The sequence below is a fragment of the Ambystoma mexicanum genome, chromosome 4q, assembly GCF_040938575.1.
Source record: "Ambystoma mexicanum isolate Mex_15411 chromosome 4q, UKY_AmexF1_1, whole genome shotgun sequence".
Lineage (NCBI taxonomy): Eukaryota > Metazoa > Chordata > Amphibia > Caudata > Ambystomatidae > Ambystoma > Ambystoma mexicanum.
Genome location: NC_090928.1, coordinates 1,245,164,125 through 1,245,189,783, shown reverse-complemented (window position 1 = coordinate 1,245,189,783; position 25,659 = coordinate 1,245,164,125). Strand labels below are relative to the sequence as shown.

Below are 25,659 nucleotides of genomic sequence, written 5' to 3'. Positions count from 1 at the left end.
AGTGGTCAATTATGAAGGTGGAAAGCTTAGTACATTAAACTAAAAAGCAGATTAGAAAGTTGTGTGGGCCTGCTAGGCTAAACATCAAAATATTACCAAGAAGAGATTGACAACATTTCAATATAGTCTTCCTATCTTGATATGGACTAGAGGAACTCAAGTACTCACTTCGAAGCAGAGAGGATGTAACTCATGGAGGAGTCTCCAAACAAAGCTGAAATCACACTGTTGTTTTTTAGCTTCTCCTAAAAACAGAAAGAAAAGTCAGGGTCAGGTCACATTACAGCTCTAAAAAGGGAGTGTAGCCAGTTCCTCAAATAATATTTCAGAATAGAAGCACAGTTTTCAATACGTTTCAGACTTTCACAATCAAGAAAGAAAGCAGACAGCATGACAGATAGGTATGCAAGCCGACCGTCACGAACTATCCTTTTTTAGTTGTGCTCTTCTTAGTAAACGTACAGGGTAGACAACAATGAATGTCACGGCCCTATAAGTATCATTTTTCAACACACCCCTTTGTGTATAGAGGAAGTGTTTAATACAGATCCTGAGCAGCATGGCTGACATGGGTGCCAGTAAAGGTGCTTCGGGTGACAGCTTGTTAGGGAGAATTTTCTGTTTAGTGCTAAATTCCTCCCACCTTAGAGACCCCCCACCGCCCAGCTCTTTTGCTGTACTTTGGGACTTTGTACTTTTAATTCTATTTGTTTTCTGTGGTTCTTTTAAGCTTTGGAGCCTTAAACTCCATAGGCATCTTTTAAATTGTGACACACAGCACCTTCAGTGCAATGGCACAGGGAAGCCTCTTCGATTTCCCAAAGGTTTAAATACCTTTGCTTAGTGAACCTACTGTTTCCAAGAGCAGTAAAGTGAAATTGACTTTATTTACATTTTGTAACTTTCTAGACCCAGCACACACTATTTTACAAAGGGTGCTGGAGGGGTTACTTGGTCCCCTTGGTCTAGTTTCTCATTTAACAGTTTTATGTTACACTTTCTACAATTAATGGAGTTGGGGGGGAGCTAGCACCTTTGGCTAGTGCCTTCCTGCACCCCTCAAGCGCTTTACAATGAGGCAAGACTTCTAAGCACTGTAGCACTGTGAAAGCTTTTTCATGCAAAAATAATCACACAGAGGCGTGTCCAGTCACTAAATAAAGATAGTTAGGATTGAAATATAAGAGCAAACTACTATGTAGATGGATATATTTGTAAAACTGTTAAATTGTAGCTAGCTTTGCTGAAACCACACAGTGGTTTCAGGCTGTGCTTAACATGGACTACAGGCAGGCTGGTATATAGCACGAGGTAACTCAGCAGCTGCTCCTGTCAATCACAAGCCAATGGAGACTAAAAATGATTCAGCACGACAAGTAGTACTAGGAAAACAAGGGTTTTTATGAGAAATACTGGACCAGATAATATATAATTTTATGGAGTTAAGTGTTGAGATAATGGCGGGAAGATGTGTTTATGTATGAATGTTTGCAACATAGTAAATTATGCTAAACAAAAGCAACAAAGTATTCCTGCATATGCAGCATAATATTATGTAGCTTGTCCCAAAACACTGGAGGCTCTGCAGCATCCCTTATATGGCAAGAACAGTTTTGAAGGAGCTCTGCTGGTGTCCAGTGACCAAGACAAGAGTATTTGAGCCCCAGGCCCAGCACCCGTCTTCAGGACCTGGGAGCCAGCAAAGGACGACAGAATGCTGGTTGGAATTTACAGTGACACAGGGGAAGCCTTTTAGGCTGGCCGAAGCTTTAAATACCTTCCCTGGGATAAACTTCCCAGAGAAAGTAAAGTGAAATTGACTTTAGGCTTTTTGAATTCCTAGACCCAGCACACCCTATCTTACAATAGAGTACTGGAGGGGTTAATTAGTACCCATTATGTCTAGAGACTCATGTAGGAGTCAAATGCTACCCTTTCCTCTCGAAATGGCTGGTGGCAGTGGTTTTACAACGAACTACCATGATTTTTCCCCAACCGCGAACACCAGTAGCGTTAAACCGCAGGGGCCATGTTTTTCAAGATGGCGTCTGAGCCCCCTCTGTAAAAACAGGTCCTGGTCTTTTTTCGCCATTTCTTTTTGGAAAGGTCCTTCTAGAGTTTGTCTCTGCGCGGCAAACCAGGTTTGGTCCCTTTGTTCATATGCCTTTGGCGGGCTTCAGGACTGAAGACCGCCTCTGTCGCCCTAGCGTCTGGGGTGGGCAGGAAGTGAGGAGGTGCCCGAAACTCCCTGTGCTTAGTCTTCTAGGAGACCCAAATGCACTCTGGTGTGACCGACTGGCTGACTGTCCGGCAAGGACAGCCACCCTGCTGGGTGAGTGGCAGCTAGGCTGGAATGAAAGAGAGGAAACTGGATAAAAGGCGAGTCTCTTGGCTTGGAAGACAGAGTCGACCACTGGAACGAAAGAACCAAAGACTAGCTGGAAGAGGAAGGCTGCTGCAACTCCTGGACAGTTGGTTTGCCTGGTGAAGCCCTGCTGCAGGTCCGATTTGCCAAGTTCATCTGGACAGAGAAGCCCTTCAAAGACGACTTCTCCCTTTGAGTTGGTGGGACCAATCAACACGAACCTTAAGCCACCTGGATACCATTCTCAGAGCTTGTTATATTTTCCTCAGAGTGCTGCAGGAAATCAAATAACCAGTGAGAGGGAGACCAGTGGGTGTGCTGGTCTACAGCTACCGGAATTAAAGATTTGCCTTTGGCAGCTTTTTTTACCAGTCCCAGGGCAGTGCAGGAGTCCCCCGACGTCCTCCCTCTTGTCCCCACTACTGAGGCTCAGTAACAGCAAGATCTGCAGGAACTGCCAAGGAACAGACATCTTCAGCTGCATCTTTTTCTTCATTGTAAGGTACTGTGAAAACCTGACCGAGAGAACTTGCCTCTCACTGCAAAAGTGCTTGAAACTTTAGCAACTTGCAGGCCTAATCAGATTGTGACCCAACATATGAATCTTTCTTTTACTAACTACTTCTGAGAACTTAGGCAAAGACTTTTCCGTTTAAACTCCAGAACTGCCCATCCTATACAAGACATTAGTCCTTTGACCTTGGCCTAACCTATTGCATTGAATCGACTCCTCTGGCAAACTATTTGCAATGTCTAAGAGAAACTGCAATCTTTTTATTAACCTATGCCTTTTTGCTCCCCCTTCAAAAACTGAATATCATTTTGCTCCTCCTACAAAGTAGTTTAAATGCCTCAGAAACTAATAGACTGAAGTATATGTTTGTGTGATATAGATTGCCTCCTTCTAGTTAATGTTTTATAACTGTGAAATACATTTATAAGTGTTTTACCAAGAAACCTTGAGTATAAGAGTATTTGAATACTTGTGATTGTAGAAATCTGTGTAACATCATTACAGCTCACATTTCCCATATTGAGATAAGCCTGGCTGCTCAGCAACGCTACCAAAACTTTAGTACAGACTTATACCAAAGGTTGGTTTTGCTTACACCTGTAGTCCTAGTTGTGTGTAGTGGTCCCAAAGGGTACTGCATAAAAACCTTGCCGAACACACTGCCATGCCTTGTCTTTGCTTATAGAGAAGTCCCTCAAGCAGGGGTTGAGTACAGCCCCTTTGAACTTCTCTATGGTCATCCAGTTAGGACCTCATCAAGGAAGGGTTGGAGAGTGCTCTCTGGGCCTCAGGAAGAGGATGGCACTCATGACGACAGAAGCTTCAGATAACCTGAAAGCAGGTCAGGCTCTGGTCAAACATTGACATGGCCAGAAGGCTAACATGGTGGAGATTAACCCCAGACCAGCCTGTTTTGGTTATGGTACCTACAAGGCAGAGGGCCTTACAAGACACATGGATTGGACCCTTCAAGGTTATGGGCAAGTTATTTAGTGGTCTTGGCCAATTCCCGGGAGGCCCTTAGGGTCCATCACACAAACTGTCTGAAGGCTTATGTTTCCAGACCAGAACTAGAAGATTTGCTTCTAGCCTCTGATCAGAAGGAGAAGAGTGATCCTCTCCCTGATCTCAGGGGACAACCCTCAGATCAGACAATTGAAGGAGTAAAACTCTCCTCAGATTTGACTCTGCAACACAGGAGGAAATCAAGTCTCTGTTAAATCAGTTTGCATCCTGTTCTCACTGACACCAGGCTTAACCCCTTAGGGTCAGCATGATATTCTCACTGGGGACAGTCTCTCTGTCAGAAGCAGGGGTTACAGACCATGTAAGAACCCACATAAAGGAAGAGGTCAAGAAGGTGCTTGATCTTGGGGTTATAGAACCATCTCCATGGGCTAGTCCAGTTCTAGTGCCAAAAGCAGGAACTAAATATTTGAGATGTGGTGTGGACTATAGATCTCTTAATGCAGTCACCACGACTGATGCCCATCCTTTACACGGGAGAGATGTGCTGGTGGAAAAACGTGGTTGAGCCAAGCTCCTCAGTACATTTGACCTGACCTCAGACTATTTGCAAATAGCTCTGACAGACCATGCCAAGGAGAAAACTGCATTTAACAAATGCAAACACAGTCCTTCACTCATTCTCAAACTCAGGGCCAGACCCTCACAGGATGCCCAACGCTAGGATAGGTAACATGGATATATAAGCTCAGAAGACCAGTCGAGCTGGGTGTTTGGGAGTAGGAGCTTATGACAGGCTTTTGCAGAGTTATGGAGAGAAAGTCAGGAGATTGGTGGAACAATGGTAGAAGTAGGAAGCTGGAGAGAGTACAGAGCTTGAAGGAGTAGTGAAGAGGATGGAGAGAAGAAAGGGAGGCAAGTCTCATTGAGACGGACAGTTGAGTTTGATTTGTGTACAGCATAATAATCATTTCAAGTACTCACCATTCTTTGGATCGCAACAAGGAGACATTCAGCTGCTGCTAACTGAAGATCTGGCTCATCCAGAAGGACCCATAATGTCTCCAGGAGCTTGCAGTCATCTTGCGTAATGTGCCATATACCCATCCAACTTATATAAGCCGACAGGGTGTAGATCGCTGTAATCGCAACAGTGCAGCATGGCTGAACCTGTCCATATAGAAAAAGAAGCATACAACCTATCATTCAACAGACTATTCTGATAAAACTGCATAGTAGCTTTCCAGTCAAATAGTACACTGCTGTACCAAAATCCAATACATACACGTGGTCATCTAATTTAGTAATGTGGTTTATAAATGAATAATTCAATATTTAATCCTTTAACTGGTTTATAATGTTCCACATGCAGGAGAGCCACATCGCACTGGATAAAAAGGGGGACGGTTGGGGGTGAAGGCAGGGGTATCGGAGGAAAGGAAAGAGATTGCTCTTACTTACCTCTGGTATAATTGTTCTCAGAGCTGGTTGAATTTCCACTGCCATTGCTGCTGGAAATCGTAGAGCCATGTAGAAGAACACCAGATCGTGCGCGTTGCTTTTAAGTTGGCCAAGAGCTCCAGGAAGATCCTGAGGACTCCCAGGAAGCAGGACTCACCGAGCCTGAGCCACCTCAACAGAGTGCTGGACCCCAGTTGCAAGGAAAACCCATCTCAACAGCCAAGAGTCTGCAGTGTTGCCATTTGCTCAGATGCGAGGAGCTGAAACCGTGAAGTGCCACTGAATAGAAGTTGGTCCTTTTCTGTCGCCGACTGTCCTGTTGCAGTGCAGGAATCCTCCAGACATCCTCCCTCTTGTCCCCACGACTGAGGCCCAGGAACACAGGATCTTCAGAGCTGCCCAGAAACAGAAGCCAGCCAAAGCCCATTTCTTCTAACCAAAGATACTATACAGTCTAAGAGAACCTCCCTCTTGTCGTGTACCATGACTTGTTTCTCAGCTGAGACTTGTGGTGGTTGCTTCTGTAGAGTTGCTAACAGCTTCGTTACCCCCACAAGCCTAATCAGCTTGTGGCCCTGCTTTGATTTATTTTCTACAAAGACTTCTAAAACATTGTGCAAGATTTTTACCTACCTGCAAGAAGTGCTTCAGTTCACCTAGACTTTTGCCCAATTGACATTGGCCTGGGCTGGCTCCCTGAAAGACTCTTCTTACCTCCGACTTAGTGTTTGGTCTTCCTTCAAGGAAGGGGTGAACTTACTTTGCATTGGTGGGTTTCCAGAAGTACTTAACTGCTTCAGAATATTTGTGAGATCTCTTGTTTTGTTCTAATAACCTTTATCTTTGACATACCTCTAAGTATTGCTCTAAATGCAACAGTGATATATTAATGTCCACAGTGTCTTAGCTATTTATGTCACCTGAGGGTGTAAGAAGAACCTGTGTGCCATCCCAAATGGGTATTTGCCGATTTAGAGAAACTAAGAGTGTGTATTCTGGAGTGCATTTGTGTGTTACTATTTTGCCCCTTGTGAAGAAGACTTACTCAAACTGACTGTCAAATTACTAATTGTTTAAGCAAGAACACTTGTGTGTAAGAGTTTATTGGAATACTGGTCACTGTGAATCTCAGCGCAAGTTCACTACTGCTCACATTGACCCCTCTTGAGATAAACCTGAAGGCTCAATCACGCTGTAGTACAGACTTATACCAAAGGTTGGGTACCTATTGCCATGAGGTCAAGGTTATAGTGCACCCAAAGGTTACTGCTCCAAATCTTGTCTAACACTGGACTTTAGAACTTTTTATTCCTAACCTGGAGAGAGACCATTTTTCCCCACTCTCTCATGTAATTTTCTGTGATTTGGACTCTTGACTTTTGAGTCTGACAAACTCCATAGGCATCATCTTTACATTGTGACAACACCTTCAGTGCAGTGGCACAGGGAAGTCTCTTAGCTTTCCCAAAGGTTTAAATACCTTTTCTTGGTGAAACTAACGTTTCCAAGAGCAGTGAAGTGAAATTGACTTTACTTACAGTTTGTAACTTTCTAGAACCAGCACACACTATCTTACAATAGGGTGCTGGAGGGGTTACTTAATATCCCATTTGTCTTGTTTCTCATGTTACAATTATATGTTACCCTTCCCACGATTAATGGCTGGTGGCAGTGGTTTACTTTTTCCCTTTCCACGATTAATGGCTGGTGGCGGTGGTTTACTTTTTCCTACCATTGTGTTTCTAACACGGTCTGCAATTGCAGCTGCAGTAAAGCAACCATGGGTGCCCATTTTGTCAAAATGGCCGTGGTCATCATCTTTCGCCATTTCTTGTCGGAAAGGTCCTTTGTGAGATCTACTCTGCACACCAAACCAGGTTTGGTCCCTTTGTTCATTTTGTCTTTGGCGGGATTCACTAGTGAAGCCCGCCTCTAGCTCCACAGGAATGCACCCAAGGGTGATTGGCTGAAGGGCTGTCCTTGGAGGACAGCCACCCGGCTGTGCGAGTGACAGCTAGGCTAGAAATGAATGTGAGAAACCTGCATAAAAGGCAAGGCTTTTTGCTTGTAAGGCAGAGTTGACCACTGCACGAAGGAATCCAAAGAAGAACTTGCAAGAGTCTACTGCTGCAACTCCTGGAATGTTGGTTTGCCCGGTGAAGCCCTGCTGCAGTGCTGAATTTCCGAATTCACCCGGACTAGAGAAGACCTGTAAAGGACTCCTCCTCCCGTTGGGTTGGGTTGGTGGGACCAATCAACCCTAAGACAAGTTCATCTGGAAATCCTCTCGAGCTGGCTGTACTTCCATTGCTGCTGCAGGAACCGATTGCCAGGGAGAGGAACACCAGAATCGAGTGAGTGTCTTTAATTCGGACCCGAGCTCCAGTAAGATCCTGCGGACTCCCAGGAAGCAGGATTGACTAATCCTCAGCCACCTCAACAGAGTGCTGGACCCCAGATGCGAGGAAAGTCCAAAGTGGTATCCGAGAAACCGCAGTGGTGCTATTTGCTAGAGACGCGAGGAGCTGAAACTGCAAAGTGCGGCTGAATTGATGTTTGCCCATTGCTGCCGCTGATTTTCCCATTATAGTGCAGGAGTCCCCACACGTCCTCCCTCTTGTCCCCACGACTGAAGCCAAGGAACAACAGGATCTGCAGAGCCACTCAGGAACAGAAGCCAGCAGGAAGCATTCCTTCTAACCAAAGGTACTGTAAAACTAAGGGGACTTACCTCTTGTCGTGTAGCGTTGCTTGTTCTCAGTTGAGACTCGTCTTGGTTGCTTTTGCAGAGTTGCTTGCAGCTTTGCCCCCTCACAAGCATCCCAGCTTGTGACCCTACAGTGACTATTTATTTCTACAAAGACTTCTAAAACATTGCACACGACTTTTGACCTACCTGCAAGAAGTGCTTCAGCCCACCTAGACTTTTGCTCAACATTGGCTGGCCTGGCTCCCTGAAAGTCTTCTTTCCTCCAACTTTGTGCTTTACCTTTCCCCCTGGAAAGGGTTCATTTACTTTGCATTGGAGGTTTCAGAAAGTACTTACCTGCTTAAGAATATTTGTTAACCATTGTTGTATTTCCCTCATCTCTCTTTTGACACTCGACTCAGTATTGATCTAAATGTACTAGTGATATATTAAGGTCCACAGTGTCCTAGTTATTGAAGTCAGCCCAGGGTGTAGGAAGTGGCTGTGTGCCATTCCAAATGGGTATTTACTGATTTAAAGAAACAGTGTGCATTTTGAAGTCTATTTTTGTGTTACATATATATTGCTAACTTTAAAAAAAAAAGGCTTATTCAACTGTTAAATTAATAATTGTTCAAATAAGAAACCTTAAGTTTGTTTGAATACTTGTCAATGTGAATCTCTGTGCAACTCCCCTACAGCTCACATTGACTCCTCTTGCGATAAGCCTGGCTGCTCAGTCACTCTACCAACTTGTTTAATACATGCTTATATCAAAAGGTTGGGTTAACTATTGCCAAGAGGTCAAGGCTGGTGCAGTCTCCCATAGGGTACTGCATACAATCTTGCCTAAGACACTTACACTCAAGGTTATTATAAATAATTATTTATTTAACAGTAGTTTTTAAATAAGCATTCTTTAAAAAGGGCAAAACGTGTATTGAAATATACTTAAAAATACTTTTCCAGAATCAGGACTACGCTAGTAGATACTCTGCGTTTTACACACTTCCTACACCCTCAGGTGACTTCACTAACTAGGACAGTAATGGCATTTATATCTCACTAGTACACTTAGTAGATTCTGAGGTTTTGCAGAAAGGAAAGGTTAAGTGAAGGAACAAGGTTAAACAGGTTCTCAGAGCATGTGAGCACTTAAATATTCCAATGAAGTCTAGATAAAAAGCTTTCCCAGCAATAACAGTTAAAACTAAGTTCTCCTAGGAGGTACAGTATGCATCAAAGTCAAATGAACTAGAAGAGTCTGCAGGGAGCCAGGACAGCCAAAGTCAATTGGAGCACAGTCTATGGAGCTGAGGCACTTTTTAGATAACAAAGTCGTGCACAAAGTTAGCAAGTTTGTTGAAGAAAAATCACTGTAGGCTCACAAGCTGTTACACTTGTGAAGGGTAGAGCTGATATAAACTCTAGCAAAGTAGCTACTGCAAGTTTCAACTGAGAAGAGCAAAGCTAAAGACACTGAGGTAATTACCCCAAGTCAGATCAGTACCTTTGGTTACAAGATGAGTGGTAAAGCTGGGTTCTGTCTGGTTGAAGTGATGCAGATCCTGGTTTCCTGGGCCTCAGTCGTGGGGACAAAAGGGAGAACTTCTGCGGCAGCAATTCAGAGGTCGGCGGCACTTACGGGCGCTTTCGGATCAACAGCACTTTGCGGTTTCAACGTTCGGTAAACAGCACCAATGCGGATCTTGGATACCGGTTGGACTTCCTAGAGTCTCACTGGCGAGAGGACTCGGGCTCTGGTAGTGCTGCTTCTGGAGGGTCCTGGGGAGACTCCTGGAGCTTCTGGCCGGATCACAGACATTGCATTAGACTATGGATTTCTGGACCCCTGGCACTCGGTTCCTGCAGCAGCAAAGTATTACAGCCAGTCGGGAAGATGGTCCAGTGGAGTTGGTCCTGGGGTGAGTTGGGGTTAGTTGGTCCAATTAACCCATGGGAAGAAGTCCCTTTCCGGAGCTTCTCTTGTCGATCAGTAAAACGAGTTTCAGCACAGCAGCAGGCCTTCACCAGGCAATTCAAAGGTCCAGGAGGATGCAGCAAGCTTTGTTCACAGTTTCTTCGTCGGGTTGTTCTTCCCAGTGGTCGACTCTGCCTGGAGTCCCAAAACCCTAGCTTTTTTTTTTTACTTTTTTTTTCCAAATTGTCTTTATTATTTTCGATAAACAACAATTAAGCAACATAACTTCAACATCCCCCTTCAACTCCCCCCTCCCTCCCTGGGGACACGAGTGCTTTAGAACAGGGATTACATTATGCATTAAAGATATCAGAGATCTTGATGTTGTGTGGGCACCACTGTTCCATATAGTCTGATTGGAGATATTCCAGGACTCCACCCCATTCTTTTGCGAACCTGTCTCTCGTTCCCTGGATTGAGTGTGTGATTTTTTCCATCGCCATCTGGACCCAGACTCTTTGGAGCCATGCGAATATCAGCGGGGTGTCTTTGTTTTTCCAACTATGGGCAATTGTTGTCAATGCCGCTATTAGGAGACCCATAAGAGTTCTCCATTGTGCTTTATTATATCTTCTTGCCATGTCGTCTCTTATTCCACACAACCAGACACCCTCTCCGAGTTGTCCCGCATCTGGGAATATTTTGCCCATTTCTCCCTTAACTTCTTCCCAGAAAGGCCTTATTCCTTTGCAAGTCCACCAGATGTGTTTCCATGTTCCCACCTCTCCGCATTCCCTCCAACAAAGGCTTGAAGTTTTCGGGAACATAGTGTGGAGTCTCTCTGGGGTGTAGTGCCACTGTGCAACTATTTTTATCCACATTTCTCTTGTTTGAGCAGATCTGGTCATTTTTGGAATTAGAGTCCAGAGGTCCTCCCATTGTTTCCTTGTTGGTTCCCACCCCAGAGTGTTGCTCCATTTAATCATATATGACCACTTAATTTCTTCATCCTGTGTATTCATGAAGGAATATATAGTAGAAACCCATTTCTTTGCCCCCGAGTTCGTCGTAACATATTTCTCAAATGGGGTGAGAGTTCTCGTTGCTGCCTTCGTTATATCCAGGGATCTCAACCAGTGTTTGAGTTGTTCGTGTCTGTATTTCTCCCGAGTGGAGCGTGCTGCGAGTGGGAGGCAGGATTCATATGATCTAATTTCATTGTTGATGAACATTTCCCCAATTTTTGTTATTCCTTCCTCCTCCCAACCATCGTATGCCCCTTGCTCCATCCCCGGGGGGAACTGCAGGTTTCTACAGATGGGGGTGAATGGGCCTAGCGTGGTGGTCATTATGCCTCGTCGGGTTTGCGTCTCCCACGCCTCCATCGTTGTTTTCATTATTTCGCTTATCTCTATGTTGGGGTGTCTGTGCTGTTTCTGTTTCCAGAGTAGTTCCACTAATGGGGTTCTTGCCACTGCTCTGTCCTGTGCTGCCCAAATCGGTTGTGGATCATCGCCTAGCCACTCCCGTAGTACCTTTAACTGTGCCGCTTGATAGTATTTCTGGAAGTGAGGGAGCGCCAGGCCCCCCTCCCTGGTTGGTGTGGACATGACCGCTTTAGCCAGTCTTGGCGTTTTCCCCTTCCACACAAAGGCTGACATTACCCGGGACAGTGTTTTAAAGAATAATCTGGGTACCCTTACCGGGAGGGCCTGGAAATAATAGAGAAGTTTTGGTAGGATGATCATCTTTACCGCTTGGATCCTGCCCCACCACGATATCAGCAAGGGGTTCCATCTCTCCATATCCCTACAAATACTCGTGAGGAGCTGCGGGTAGTTTTTGCCATAAAGCTGTTCCACCCTGTGTGTAAGCGTAATTCCCAGGTATTTGATGCCATCCTCTGCTATCTTGAGATTTAGTGCCTTAGCTTCTCTGACAATCTCCCCCCTGTCTCCTGCCAAGATTAGAATTTCCGATTTATTTCTATTAATTTTTAGGCCTGAGATGGTCCCGAATACTTCTAGCTCCCCCACCGCTGCCGCCAATGTTCTGGCCGGTTCTTCTAGTGCAAGCAGCATATCGTCTGCGTATGCGGTTACCTTGTGTTGTATGCCTGCCATGTCTATCCCTTTGATATGTGTAGCTTCTCTTAATTTCAGAAGTAGGGGTTCTAGAACAATAGCGTACAACAACGGGGAGAGCGGGCATCCCTGTTTTGTTCCGCGGGCTATGTGTGCCGTTTCCGTTACCTCCCCATTTACGGCCACTCTGCAAGTTGGGGCGATATAGTTCGCTCTTATTCTTGCTATGAAGTTCTCCCCAAACCCCATGGAGTGGAGTGTCTTAAAGAGCATGGACCACTCCACCCGATCAAAGGCTTTCTCCGCATCTACAGCGAGTATAATAGCCGGGGTCTGCTTTATACCAATTTTTTGAACCAAGTGGATTATCCTTCTCAGATTGTCGCGAGTTTGTCTTCCTGGGATAAAGCCCGACTGGTCCAGATGTATTAACTTCGGGAGTAGAGGGGATAGCCTGGTGGCTAAAATTTTCGTGTAGATTTTTGCGTCAATGTTTATTAGGGAGATGGGTCTATATGAAGCCGGATATATAGGGTCCTTCCCTGGTTTGTGAAATACTAGGACCTTCGCCTCGTTCATTGTGGGGGTCACTGTGCCACTATCTTTAAATGAGTTTAGGAGCTTGGTCAGGACTGGAATCAGGAGATTCGCATATTTTTTATAAAAGGGGGCCGTGAAGCCATCCAGGCCTGGGGCTTTATTCATTGGGAGGTTATTTATTGCTTTTTTGACTTCCTCTTCTTTGATTGGGTCCTCCAAGGTCTGCCTGTCTGCTTCTGAGATTTGTGGGAAGGTGAGGGATTTCAGATATGTGTCTTGTGCGTCTGCCTGTGGGTGGTCAGTGGAATAGAGATCCTGATAGTATTCTCTGAACACTTCCCCTATGTCTTGTGTGCGCGTGTGGAGTGCCCCTGTCTTGGCTGTGATGCATTTGATCGTGGTGTCTTTATGTTTTGCGCGGAGTTGTCTCGCTAGCAACCTATCTGCTTTGTTTGCTTTTATGTAGTACCTTTGTCTTAGGTAAAGTAGGCTTCTTTCCGCACCTTTTGTGCGTAGCATCTCAATTTGACCTTGGGTATGTCCAAGTGTCTTCTTCAAGTCTCTAGAGGGCTGTGCCACGATTTTCCCTTGTAGTTCTGTTATTGATCTTTCCAGTTCCTTTTCCCATATAGCCCTCTGCTTCTCCTTTGTGATTTTCAGTGCCATTATCTTCCCGCGGATCACTGCTTTAAACGCCTCCCAGACCGTACTCATTGAGACCTCCCCTGTGTCATTCTGAGTGAAATATTCTTCAATCATTTCCCTTATGGATTCCCCCGTAACCGGATCCCGGATAATGTCCTCCGGTAACCTCCATTTCCACAGCCCTTGAGGTTTCCCCGGGAGTTTCACCTCCAGCCACAGGGGTGCATGGTCTGAAAGTGCAATTGCCCCCTTTTCCAGCCCTTGGATCTTGCCCATAAGCCCAACTGAAACCCAAAAATAGTCAATTCTTGACATAGTGTTATGTACATGTGAAAAGAATGTAAACCCTCTTTGCTCCCCCTTCAATTCCCTCCAGACATCATTCAGGGCAAGTTGGTCCATCTGCTGTTTGAGGCGTTTCGACGGTGCCCCGTGACCGTGTGCACAACTCGTGTTCCTGTCCAGTTGTGGGTCCCATGCCATATTCAGGTCGCCCCCCAGGATCACCTCCCCCACTTGTGAAGGATTCAAGTTTTCCCTGGGTGTCTCTCAAAAAGCCATCTTGTCCCACATTGGGCGCATATACTAACGCTAGGGTGAGGCGCTGCCCCTCCAATACCACGTTAGCAAACACAAACCTTCCCTCCTTATCTACCATGGTGTCCTCCAGTTTAGCGTCCCTTCCATCCCTCCCTGCTACAAGGACCCCCGCTCTTTTTTCAGTCGTGTTGGCCTGGGCCCAAATTTTATATCCCCTTATACGGATTCATGCAAAAAACAAAATTCCTCCCATTCATGCACAAAACAAAACAGAACAAAATAATGATCGACCCACTATCACCAATAGAAGGATAAGAATCAAGAGAAAGATACAATAAAAAAAAATATCTAATGTATTGGTGATGTACAAAATGATTTACAAATCACACCAACCAACTGGAGTACCTAAAAAATATAGTAAAGAAACTGCACACAGAAACACATTGTAAAAATCATTCATATTCTACAGGCAATTATTATTTAAACTATTGCAATGACTGAATTAGGGCTAGACATAAATCAAAAAATTGGAACACAATTTGATTGCTCTGTTAAAAACAAGTGCTTACCACAAACTGCTGAGAACGATCAGTTTTCTGAAAAAGAAAATGGGAAAGTAGTGGCATAAGGAATATTGTACTGTAAAAAGAAAAGATAGTCAAGCTACAAAATGCTGCACAACACAATCATGAAACCAGTCCGATTTCTAAAAAGAGTAGTTAGTTGACCCCTGTTGGGAAGGTGCTAGCGCCTTCCTTCATTCATTCCCAAGCGCTTTAGAATTAGGCAGGACTTCTTTTGGCTGCTTCTAGGAAATACAGACAGACTGGGTGGGGTGGGGCAATGGAGGTGCACTGAGAACGTTTTTTCATGCAAATATAATCATATATAGAATCGTGGTTGGCTCTAGGTGTGGAAACAGTCTGTGCTAGGCTCTGTTGTTGTCCGAGACTAATAAAGTTATTCTTGTGTTGCAAGATCACAGGAGCTGTTGGGGTTTAGCCAGCACCCCAAGTTGTTAAGTAGAAGGAGGGCGTTTTTCTCCTCGTTATCTTGCTTCAGTGGTTGGAATAATGGTTCTAACACAACAGTTAATGCGATACAGGTTTCACTTTTATTTGTGCTAGTGCTGGGTTGTTTTTGACATTTAATTGATATACATGGAGTACATCTGAAGGCAATTGTGTGCCTTGTTTGTCAGCCGACAGGTGTTTCGACCCGTGGGTCTTTATCAAGGCTATTGTCAAAAGTCTCAGGAGCCGCATCGGAACTATGATATATGCCACAGCCAAGGGCCCAATAGGAGCCACTGTTGTCTACAGGACAACACCCATACCGCAGACCAGGACCCCACAGGGGGCTAGAGAATAAATTGGTAAATGTTGAATCCCATTTAGTTTTTCTCAAAGCACACAATAGAATCAGGCTCTCTGGCAAAGGAATGTGGCCTGCGCTACAAATAGACTACAGGCATTGCCGTGGTGTTCGTTAGCTCTGGCAGGCCAGCATGTAACTCAGCAGTTGTTTGCTGTCTGACAAAAACCCATGTGTGCTAAAATGCGATTGTACATGCTCAATGCACGACCTGCAGAATTATGGAAAACCAGGGTTAAAAGAAATTACAAGACCAGATAAAAATATGAGTAAGATGAGTGGAGTGTGAAGAAGTTATAGAAAGGTTTAGTGTTTCCTGAGGCGAGGCATCAAGGTTTATAAAAGTCTGCAGGCCTGCAGTGTGCGTCTATGCAAGGTATTAATAGGTCAAGTAGCAAGGCTGCCTTAAATTGCGGATGATTAAGAAAGGAAAACTTTGCAGCACCCCTTTTAGGGAAGGAGGACAGTTTTGGATAGAGCCATGCCAGACTCCAGTGACCAAGTGTTAGGCAGAGTTTGTATGCAGTACCCTTTGGGACCACGACACAAAACTAGGACTACAGGTGTAAGCAAAACCAACCTTTGTATAAGTCTGTACTACACAGTTTTGTGGTAGCGTTGCTGAGCAGCCAGGCTTATCTCAAGAGGGAATGTGAGCTCTAAGGATGTTACACATAGGTCTACAATCACAGGTGTTCAAATAAACTTACACTCAAGGTTTCTTGGTTAAACACTTATTAATTTATTCAACAGTCAGTTATAAAAACATTCATTAGAAGGAAGCAGTTAAATATCACACACAAATATACTTCAGTACTATACTAATTAAGTTTGAGTCATTCAGACTACTTTGAAGGAGGAGCAAAATGGCATTCAGAATACTTTGAAGGAGGAGCAAAAAGGAATATGTTCAGAACATAAAAGGATTACAATTATTCTTAGACAGTGCAGATACTTTGAGTTCACCTGCAGAGTCAATTCAATGCAATATGCCAGGCCAAAGTCAATGGGCGGTAAAGTCTCTGTAGACGTTCTCAGAAGCAGTTTGTAAAACAAAGAATTATATGATGGGTCACAAGCTGATTAGGCCTGCTAGTTGCGAAAGATTCAAGCACTTTCACAACGAGAGGTTAGTACTCCAAGTCTCATTTCACAGTACCTTACAAATGAAGAAAAAGATGCAGCTGAAGACTTCTGTTCCTCGTAGTTCCTGCAGATCTCGCTGTTCCTCAGCCTCAGTCGTGGACAAGAGGGAGAACTTTGGGGGACTCCTGCACTGCACTGGGACTGGTCAAAGCTGGCACTTGGCAAATCTTCAATTCCGGTAGCTGTTGTAAAGCACACAAACTGGCGTCTCTCTCCCTGGTTATTCGGTTTCCTGCAGCACTTCGAGGAAAATACAACCAGTTCCGAGAATAGTATCCAGGTGGCTTAGGGTCGAATTGATTGGTCCCACCAACTCCAATGGAGAAGTCGTCCTTGCAGAGCTTCTCTGTCGAGATTAACTTAACGATTCGGACCTGCAGCAGGGCTTCACTGAGCAAACCAACGGTCCAGGAGTTGCAGCAGCCATCCTCTTCAAACTGGTCTTCGGTTCTTTTGTTTCAGTGGTCGACTGCCTTCCAAGCCAATAGACTCGGCTTTTATTCAAATCACTCCCATTCATCCCGGCCTAGCTGTCACTCACCCAGCAGGGCGGCTGTCCTTGCCGGACAGTCAGCCAAATAATCATACCAGAGTGCAATTCGGTCTCATAGGAGACTAAGCACAGGGAGTTTCGGGCACCTCCCTCACTTCCTGGCCACCCCAGACACTCAGGAGCCGCGGTCTTCAGTCATGAAGCCCACCAAAGGCGAATGAACAAAGGAACCAAACCTGGTTTGGCGTGCAGAGCAAAACTCTAGAAGGACCACAAAGAAATGGTGAAAAAGACGACCAGGGATCCGTTTAAACAAAGGGGGCTCAGATGGCATCTTGAAAAACATGGCTCCCACGATTTAATGCTACCGGTTTTCGTGGTCAGGAAAAATCATGGTAGTTCGTTGTAAAACCATTGCCGCCAGCAATTTCGAGAGGAAAGTGTAGCATTTGACTGCTACAGGAGTAGCAAGACATAGGGGATACTAGGTAACCACTCCAGCACTCCAATGTAAGATAGGGTGTGCTAGGTCTAGGAATTTGAAAAGACTAGTAAAGTCAATTTCACTATACTTCCTCTGGGAAACAGTAGTTTATTCCAGAGAAGGTATTTAAACTTTGGGAAAGCTTGAAAAGGTTTCCCTATTCCACTGCACTGATGGTGCTGTGTGACACACATGAAAAGATGCCTATGGATCAAACAAAGGGCTCAAACCTGGCTTGGCGCACAGAGTAAACCCCAGGAAAGACCTCCCAAACAGAAAATGGCGAAAAAAGAAGACCGGGCCATTTTGACAAAATGGTCACCCATGGGTGCTATACTGCAGCTGAGGATTCAGCCTGCTGTAGAAAATGTTAGGAAAAAGTAAACTACTGCCACCAGCCATTTAAAGTAGGGCAATATAAAATGTTACTTGAGAATGTAGGAAAAGGGGCTACTAAGTAGCACCCCCCAGCACTCCACATAAGATGGTGTGTGCTGGACCTACAAAGAGAAAAAAGTAAAGTCAATTTCACTTTACTATGATACGATATGATATATGGCATTTATAACGCGCCTATACACAAGTGTTTCAAGGCGCAAAAAATATTCTTGGGAACTGTAGTTCACACAAGAAAAGGTATTTAAACCTTATGAGAAATCTAAAGGATTTCTCAGTAACACTGCAAATCAGGTCAAAGCACATGAGAGAGAAAAAGGGCTCACTCACTCCAGGGTTAAAATTAAAAAGTCCTAAAGTGCAGCAAAAGAGCTGGGGGTTTGTAAGGTTGAAGGGAATTAGCACAGAAATGGGACTTCTCCAACGCTATGGGGCTCTATAAGTGGCGTTGGCCCAGTTGTTCGGGTCCCATTGGTGGTCCGGTGTTTAACCAGTGATGACAATCGGTAGGATCCGGGCGCCGGAAGGGGAAGAAGGTGGGAACAAGGGGGGCGGGGGGGTTTACAGGATCCTGATGTACAGTTAATTTTGTTTAAACATGGTACGACTCAAATAGACGTTCTTCAGACTGGAATGGGGTTGTGTTAAGGGCCGAGGTGTCAACAGCAAGATGACAGACCTGAAGAACGGGATGAAAGGATTGAATGCAGGTCTGTACACCAAATGTGAAGGGGCTCAATTCCCCAACAAAAAGATCCCTGGTGGCTAGGGAGGTTGGAGATAGATGTACTTTTGTTTTACAAGTGGCCATGTTTATTCAGGGTGAAAAAAGTTTCTCTGTGGTCCCCTGGGGCATGAATACTGGGGGTCAGGGAACTTCATGGAGCAAGATGCTCACCCCCTCCACCCTCTTTTCTAAACCGCTTCGGATGGAGGTTTTGAAGGTCTGGGTCAGAGTTGGAGGAAGGTCCATGTCGATTTCTGGGTTGATCAGGGGAATACGTTTCAAGTATGCAACAGTGTATGTCCCCAATCAGGGGCAGATGCTTTTTTTCAAAAGCAATGCTGGCAAAGTTTTTAAGGGAGGGAGGGTGACACCTTATCATGGGAGGGGCGGATCTCACCCTGGACAGGACTACCATGGGTTCAGGTGAACAAGAAAACGCTGGGGTGGGAGGCAATGATTTTCAGGTGAGCTTGGAGTTACATGGGATGTATGGTGTTTTTTCCATCCTCGAGAGAGGGGCTTTACACAATGCCCCCTCCCCCAGTGAACTCCCCACCACACAATCCCCCCCCAACACCCCCCAGTGAACTCCCCCCTTCACACAATCCCCACTCTCCCCCAGATGAATGCTAAGGTTGCACCGGTAACGGTTGAGCGTGCTCTCGGGCAAATGGTCATTTTTTGGGAGAATGTGCAGCTAATGAAACCAAGAATTGATCAGTCTTTCTCAATGGTTTCATCTTGTTTAGTGATTCCCTCCCATGTGTGGGTGAATTGCGAAATGTGACCCCCCCTACTGGGGGAGACATGGCATGGAACCAGAATGTGTCAGTCATGGTTTTGCTGGGGGGCCGCACCTTTAGTGGCTCGGCCTCTACTTCAACCTCATCCCCTTCTAAAGCCTTTTTGAAAGCTTGACTGAAAGGTTGCTGGCAGCCCCTGCCCTGAATACAAAGATGAGGATGTACTTGGTAAGTAAGAGGACTGTGTTCTAGAGAACACTAGCCCACTAAACGTGTGGCAGGAATTAAGTGATCCCTGTTGCATGAATGGTTTATTCGAAATCTGATCCCGGGTTTTAAGCATTTCATGCTCTTTTTTTAGCAATTTCCAGCGCATCGTTTACTGTTTTCCCAAAATGCACTTTGCTTTCTACAGGCATGTTAATGAGTGTAGTCTGTGTTCCTGGCTTGAAACCAGAATTCCTTAATCAAGAAAGACGCTTTGGAAGTGCTCTTTCTGCTATAAATCACCCCCGCAGTATCTGCTGCTTTTAAAGAATTTGTAACGATGGAATTAGACACCCGTTTGCCCTCAGACACAGTCTACAATCTGAGAGCTTGAAGTGCAAGAGTGTGAGGGACTTTTTCACACTGCTGCTGGCAGAGGTGATCAGAGAAGTAAATCAAATAAATGGCAACTTAATTGGCCCTGGCTATCTGTTTCTCAATCGGTGACAAAGGTCCGGCAGGGACAAGACTAATAGGTGACAAATTGTAAATGTTATCTTAACAAATGCTCTAAGTTACGGATGTGAAATTGCAAGGAAAACCACACCTCAAAGCTTGCTTCTGTCCTACCCCACATTTGCGTACCATCAGCATTCTTTAGCTGTGCATCTGAACAGGTACATTAATAATCCATTTGGACAGTAGATAATGAAGGATTACTAAAGGGACCAAAACCATCACACAATTGTCTATACAAAACATTCCACCAACACTCTGACCAAGTCACAATGTACTTACCATAACCCTAAAACGAACCACATTTTTCTCAAGTAAACCCAGTATAATGCTCAAAATGTCCTTCATGTTTTCGACCAGAGAACGCTTGAGTTCAGCTGCACGAGGCACAGGATCGATTTGCAACGTCACAACATCTTCTGCAAGGCGCCACAGGATAAGCAAAACTATCTCAGCATTTATCTCCTACAGGATCAATTTAATAAAGAAAACACGGATATCAGTGTTAGACAGACTTGATATTTTAGTTGGCTATATTGCTTTACTTTGATCAGAACACACGTTGACATAAGTTCAGATAAGAAATCTTGTTGTGTAATTTGTTTTAAAAAAAAGATTAGGGAATATGTATAACAGTACAAATCACCACTTGAAGAAAAATAAATTATGACTTGGCTAAAATGAAGGGTTTCAACATACTTTTCACTCCACAACGTACCGTCTCCCCTTTGGTGGCTTCACACACAAAACGGATGAACTCCAAAACGAAGGATTTTAGGTTCACTCTTTCCCAAGTCATGTGATGGCAAGATGAAAGATTTCTGGGAATGGGTGCAGAGCTAAAAGCCCAATGAAACATTGTGTGGAAGAAATTGTGATGCCACAAGAGAGGGATCCAGTCATTGCACCCCTGGTGAATTTTGGAATACAGCGGCAGGTACCCCAGTAAATGTGCCGCCTGGAGGGGGCAGGAAGGGATAGAGGTGCGGTTGGAGAGCTCTCTCTGGGACGACCACGGCCCGGGAAGCAGGATACGGTCCAGTCATAGAATAAATGGCCAGGAGGTGTGTGCCCCCAATAAAGCGGTGTGCCCGCCACCCGGGGGTCTGAGTCCAAGGGTTGTGCGGAGGCTTTAAGGGTCTGAGCTGGACACCAGAGTGTGGCGAGCGGAGCATCCATGGTGGCCTGCTGGAGGACCTCCTTGTAGTAGCCGAAAGGCCTGGATTAACAGGCAGAGACTGGTTACGAACCCTGACGGCGGTGGTGCCGCGCCGAACCACAGGGCCACGCAGGTGATCCCAAATTGGGCCCATAATAGGAGGTGTGGGCCCCCAGTCCTGGGGTGTGTGCCCACCTCCCTGGGGTTGGGGCCCGGAAGGGTCTCACCGCTGCAGAGAACAGTGTGGTGCATTGGAGTGATCAGTGAACTGAGCCCACACGGGATCTGGAGTGGCTCTTTGGGCAGAGCTCCGAAATATTGGAACAGCGCAGAACCATCGGGTCACGCTGGTGGCCCCAGCTTCAAATCAGCAATTAGGGGTCTGTGGGAGAGGTGTGGGCCCCCTGAGAACGTGGCATGTGTCGGCCTTTACCACGGGACACTGACCTTAACCCCTCACCCCCACCCAGAACCAGGTGGCAGAGAGAAACACTTCTCTTGAACAACACACAGGCTGACGTTCTCCCATTGATGAGGTCCTGGACAAATTGAACCCCCCCGATGAAAATTACACAGAGGGGGACGGACCCCATCAGAATGCCCCACCCTGCCTAATGTTACATGGAGGCGAGACAAGCTGGGCGAATTTGCGTACCCAGGCAGACCAGACCCCACGGATCATCCCGAATCACGGACGATGGAGACCGAGGGAGAGGATTCGATGGCAACCAAGAGAGCTGTTGCCTCCCTTCTTGACGAGATTAGGAGTATGAGGGCACCTAGCGGAAGCAAGGTAGACTAGATTAATGTGAAAATCGATAAAATGGAGGAGAGAATACAGGCGGTTGAACATAACCAATCCTCCTTGGACACTGGAGACCCAAATGGACTTAAGGATGGCCGAAATCTACAGAAGAGAAACAGAGATGGTACTGAAGATGGACAACTTCAAGAATCACGAACAGAGAAATAATCTACGCTTCTTTGGGATACCGGAGGCAAAGGGTGAATCAGATTGAACCCATAGGAGGATCACACATGACATTACTAAGCTCCTCTTTGAAGAGGACTCCATTGATGAGATGAAAATCAAGAGGGTTCATATAACGAGGGGCGGGGGGCTCGGGGAGGGGCCCAGGGTCGATACTGGCCCATTTTCATTATTACCCAGAAAAACTTAATTTTGGAAAGGGCAAGGACCGGTCTTCCCTGACCCTCGCAAGGAGAATAACGTGTCTACCCTTGACAAAATGGTTAAATGAGAAAGGAGTTTGATATACATGGGGGATTTCCGTTCTCCATTTCCTTTGAATTTGAGGGCCTGGAGTACAGACTTGCCACAAAGGAAGAAATGAACAGAGCATTTGGGGAGCTGCTGGGGAGTGGGGGGGGAGGAGATTAGGGGGATTTTGGGCTCACAAAGTGAAGGGGGAGCGAACAGAAAATGGCATATCAAAGGCTCCAGATGGAAGCGGGTCACTGGATCGATGGCGTTTCAGAAGCTGAAAGGGCCCCCCCCTCCCGGCTGGCACTCCGTGAACACATTGCTGGACGAGGACGTATATCGGCCGTTATTGATTGAACAGATTGGTGGGTGAGTTGGCCCATTGTTAATGGTGGGTGGGGGGCCTTAAGGACCAGATTTTAGTGTTCTACTACTACAGCTGCATTAGATGTGACCATAGGGTCCGAAAGCAGCGGTATTTTTAGAAAGATCATTCAAGTTGGGGGTTTGAGTACTGGGGATTGAGGTGTCATGAGCGGGGGTCTGGGTTTCAGGCCCGTTTGGTGGTTCGGCACTCTTCTAGTGAAAGTAACTGGAGAGGGATGGGCACCTAAGGGGGGGGCTCCCGAGAGTCATGGCGGTTTTGAAATTTCTTGCTCCAACAATGATATACGCACACATCAGTTCTGATATGGTGCAAAGTGGAGGTTCAACTCCTTGGCGGGTAACGGGGTGGTAGACAAGATTAGGGTATGGCCGTCCCAATGGGTGGATCATAAGGGTGAATAGCTTGAGGGTGTGCATGTTGAATGTGAAGAGGCTCAACTCCCCGGCCAAGCAGTCCCTGATTGCGAGGGAATTTAGAAGATGCATGTCCTATTCCTCAAGGAGAATAAATACTTGAGAGGCGACGAACGTAAGATCCACTGTGGTTTGGTGGGGAGTGAATAATGGGCTCGGGGAAAACGAAAAAGGCTGGGGTTAGGATTCTGGTTTGCAGGGGGCTCCGAATGGAGGTCACTAAAGGTGTGGTCCGAGGTAGAAGGAAGGGCATTTTCGTTTTAAATTTCAGGTCCGATTCAAAACATCCTGTTCACATTTGCCACAATGTACGCCCCCAATCAATGTCAGAGGTTCCTGCAGAGAACCCTGAAAAAATAATGAATGAGGGTTGGGGCAATGGCAGCCTGGACCGACAGTCCAGGCACCCGGGGGAGCAAGAGCACCAGAATCAGGCGGGCAGGGAAATGGGAACGACTATGGAGCTCTACGGGATGCAGGATATATGGCAGCACCTACATCTACGTGACAGGGTTTCACCTTTTATTCTGCCCCACATGAGATCTTGACGAGAAAAAAAATATACATATATACCCAGGGACCTATGGGATTCGGCACTGGGGTCAGCAATCCACCCTATTAGTTGGTCGAACCAGGACACAGTGACACGGTGACGGTTGATATTGGATGGAGTGGCCTTTGTCCCAGTTGCTCGAAGTGGAGGTGTATTGAGTCAGAGAGGACCCATGCTTCAGAGGAGAGATGTGGAAGGGTATCACAGAACTGTCTGAACTTAATGACATTGTGGAGGTGCGCAAGGACATTGTGTGGGATGCAGCGATGGCTGCATGGAGGGGGATATTGATCAGAGAAGGGGCTTGCAGCAAGAGAGAACATACCCTCAGAGAGAGGACGGAGGGACAAAATAAGGGCCCTGGAGAAGCAGGCACAGTCGACCACAAATGGCAGGGAGGACTTCATTCAGGAGGCGAGGGGGGTGGGGGAGGAATTGAGACTCCTCGAGGAAGGAAAGACAGACCGCAGCATACAATTTTTTGAAACTGAGGTTTTATGAGAAAGGGGACAAGGTGGACACTCTCTTAGCAGCTAGGCTACGGGGTCAGTGGGTGGAAAGGTGGGTTGTGGAGGGAAGGAGTATGACCTCTGAGGGTTCGGCTGAGCGGATCCAGGGGGCATTTGCAGTGTTATAGGAGGGCCTGTATAGGAGTGAAGGGACAGCGGGCAATGAGGAAAGTGGGAAATCCCTGCCAGATTCCCACGCCCCCCTACTCAGGAAAACTGAATCAAAGCCTGGCTCTAATAACAGTTATACCGAATAAGGGCAGGGACCCCCCGGGCGTGTCGCTCCTACCGTCCAATTTCTCTCAAATATAGATACCAAAATCTATGCCATAGCACTAGCCACAAGGCTGGAAGGACATTTGCCGAGACTGGTCCACTCGGACCAGATGGGGTGCGGGTGCGTGAGAGGGCAACAAGGGGCCGAAGATGCTACACCTAATTAATGCAGTGCAGGGCCGGGAGGCGACCCCACGCTTCTCTCTATAGATGCAGAGAAGGCCGTTGACAAGGTGGAGTGGGAGTTTTTGGAGGCTGTACTATTTAAGTTTGATGTAATTGAGGGACTTATAAGGGGTATCGTGGAACACCCCCAATCACCCTGCAGAAATGGCTGAAATTTTGAAAGAACTGGCCTCGCCAGTTTCTTTGGGATCATCCCACCAACTGACTACAGCAACCCTGGAAATTGCCGGTCCAACAAGGAATTAACAAAAGCAATGCCACCCCGATAAAGAAAGCCATAGGAGGGTCCCATACGGCCAATTCGCCTACCGTGAATTTTGAGTTACCTTATACTCCCCCAGCCCCGTTTCTGCCATTCCGCAAGATTCTACATCTGACTCGGGCAACTCCTCATTGAATGATTCTGCGTTTTCTCCAAATATTCAGTCCTAAAGACCACAATTGGGGAATTCATCAATGCAGCAAATTCAAACAATGTTGATGTCCGCTTTATCCATTTCCCTGGCCCCTTTCATTAAGTTCAACGAAGCCATAATGAGGAATTCAAGGATCAAGCAACTTTGCTCGCTATGGTCCACTCCAAACGGATTTTTGCTCAAAAAATTCAATCAAAGCTGGACTATGAAACCGAACAATCAAACAAGTGGCAAAGTAGATTAAGTGACATGGCCAGAGTAGAACAGTCTGATAAGACTGCAATGATGGAAGAGATTTTGGATTCCCAAAAATGGGTCAGACTTTGTGTAGACACTCGGGAGAGGCGATGCTTGTAGTGTAATTGTGACTGGGCTGGCCCTTTTCAGAAACTTCCATCGGCTCGGCTAACGGCAATGATCAGAGGTTCACCAGTCACCTATCTGAAAATCCTGTTTCAGGCACCAAACAAGCTTTGGTACACCAGCGGCCAGTCCAAGTAGATAAACCCGTGGAGCAGGGACCCATTGAGAGGAATTCCACAATCATGGCTTACCTCCCAGTGGAGGCGCTGGATCCCATAACGGCCTCACGAGTTGACCCAGAGAATCCTGAAACACGGTCCTGTGCCCTGACTGCAGCAATTTCTACCTCTATGCCCGGTAGTCCTGATGTACAGGAACCCAACTACCCCATTTTTGAAAAAGCAGAAACCGTAAGAAACC

General features: G+C 46.1%; 1 protein-coding gene across 1 annotated transcript in view; it reads right to left on the bottom strand.

Moving 5' to 3' along the window:
- LOC138467361 (exportin-5-like) overlaps positions 1-25,659 on the bottom strand; it is a 419,600-nt gene that overhangs the window by 329,730 nt on the left and 64,211 nt on the right. Inside the window, exons 5-8 of the mRNA XM_069607325.1 lie at positions 20,094-20,276; positions 14,295-14,321; positions 4,830-5,015; positions 169-245 (exon numbers count right to left, since the gene is read on the bottom strand). Coding sequence (XP_069463426.1) covers positions 169-245; positions 4,830-5,015; positions 14,295-14,321; positions 20,094-20,276 — 473 coding nt within the window. The remainder of the gene's footprint in view (positions 1-168; positions 246-4,829; positions 5,016-14,294; positions 14,322-20,093; positions 20,277-25,659) is intronic.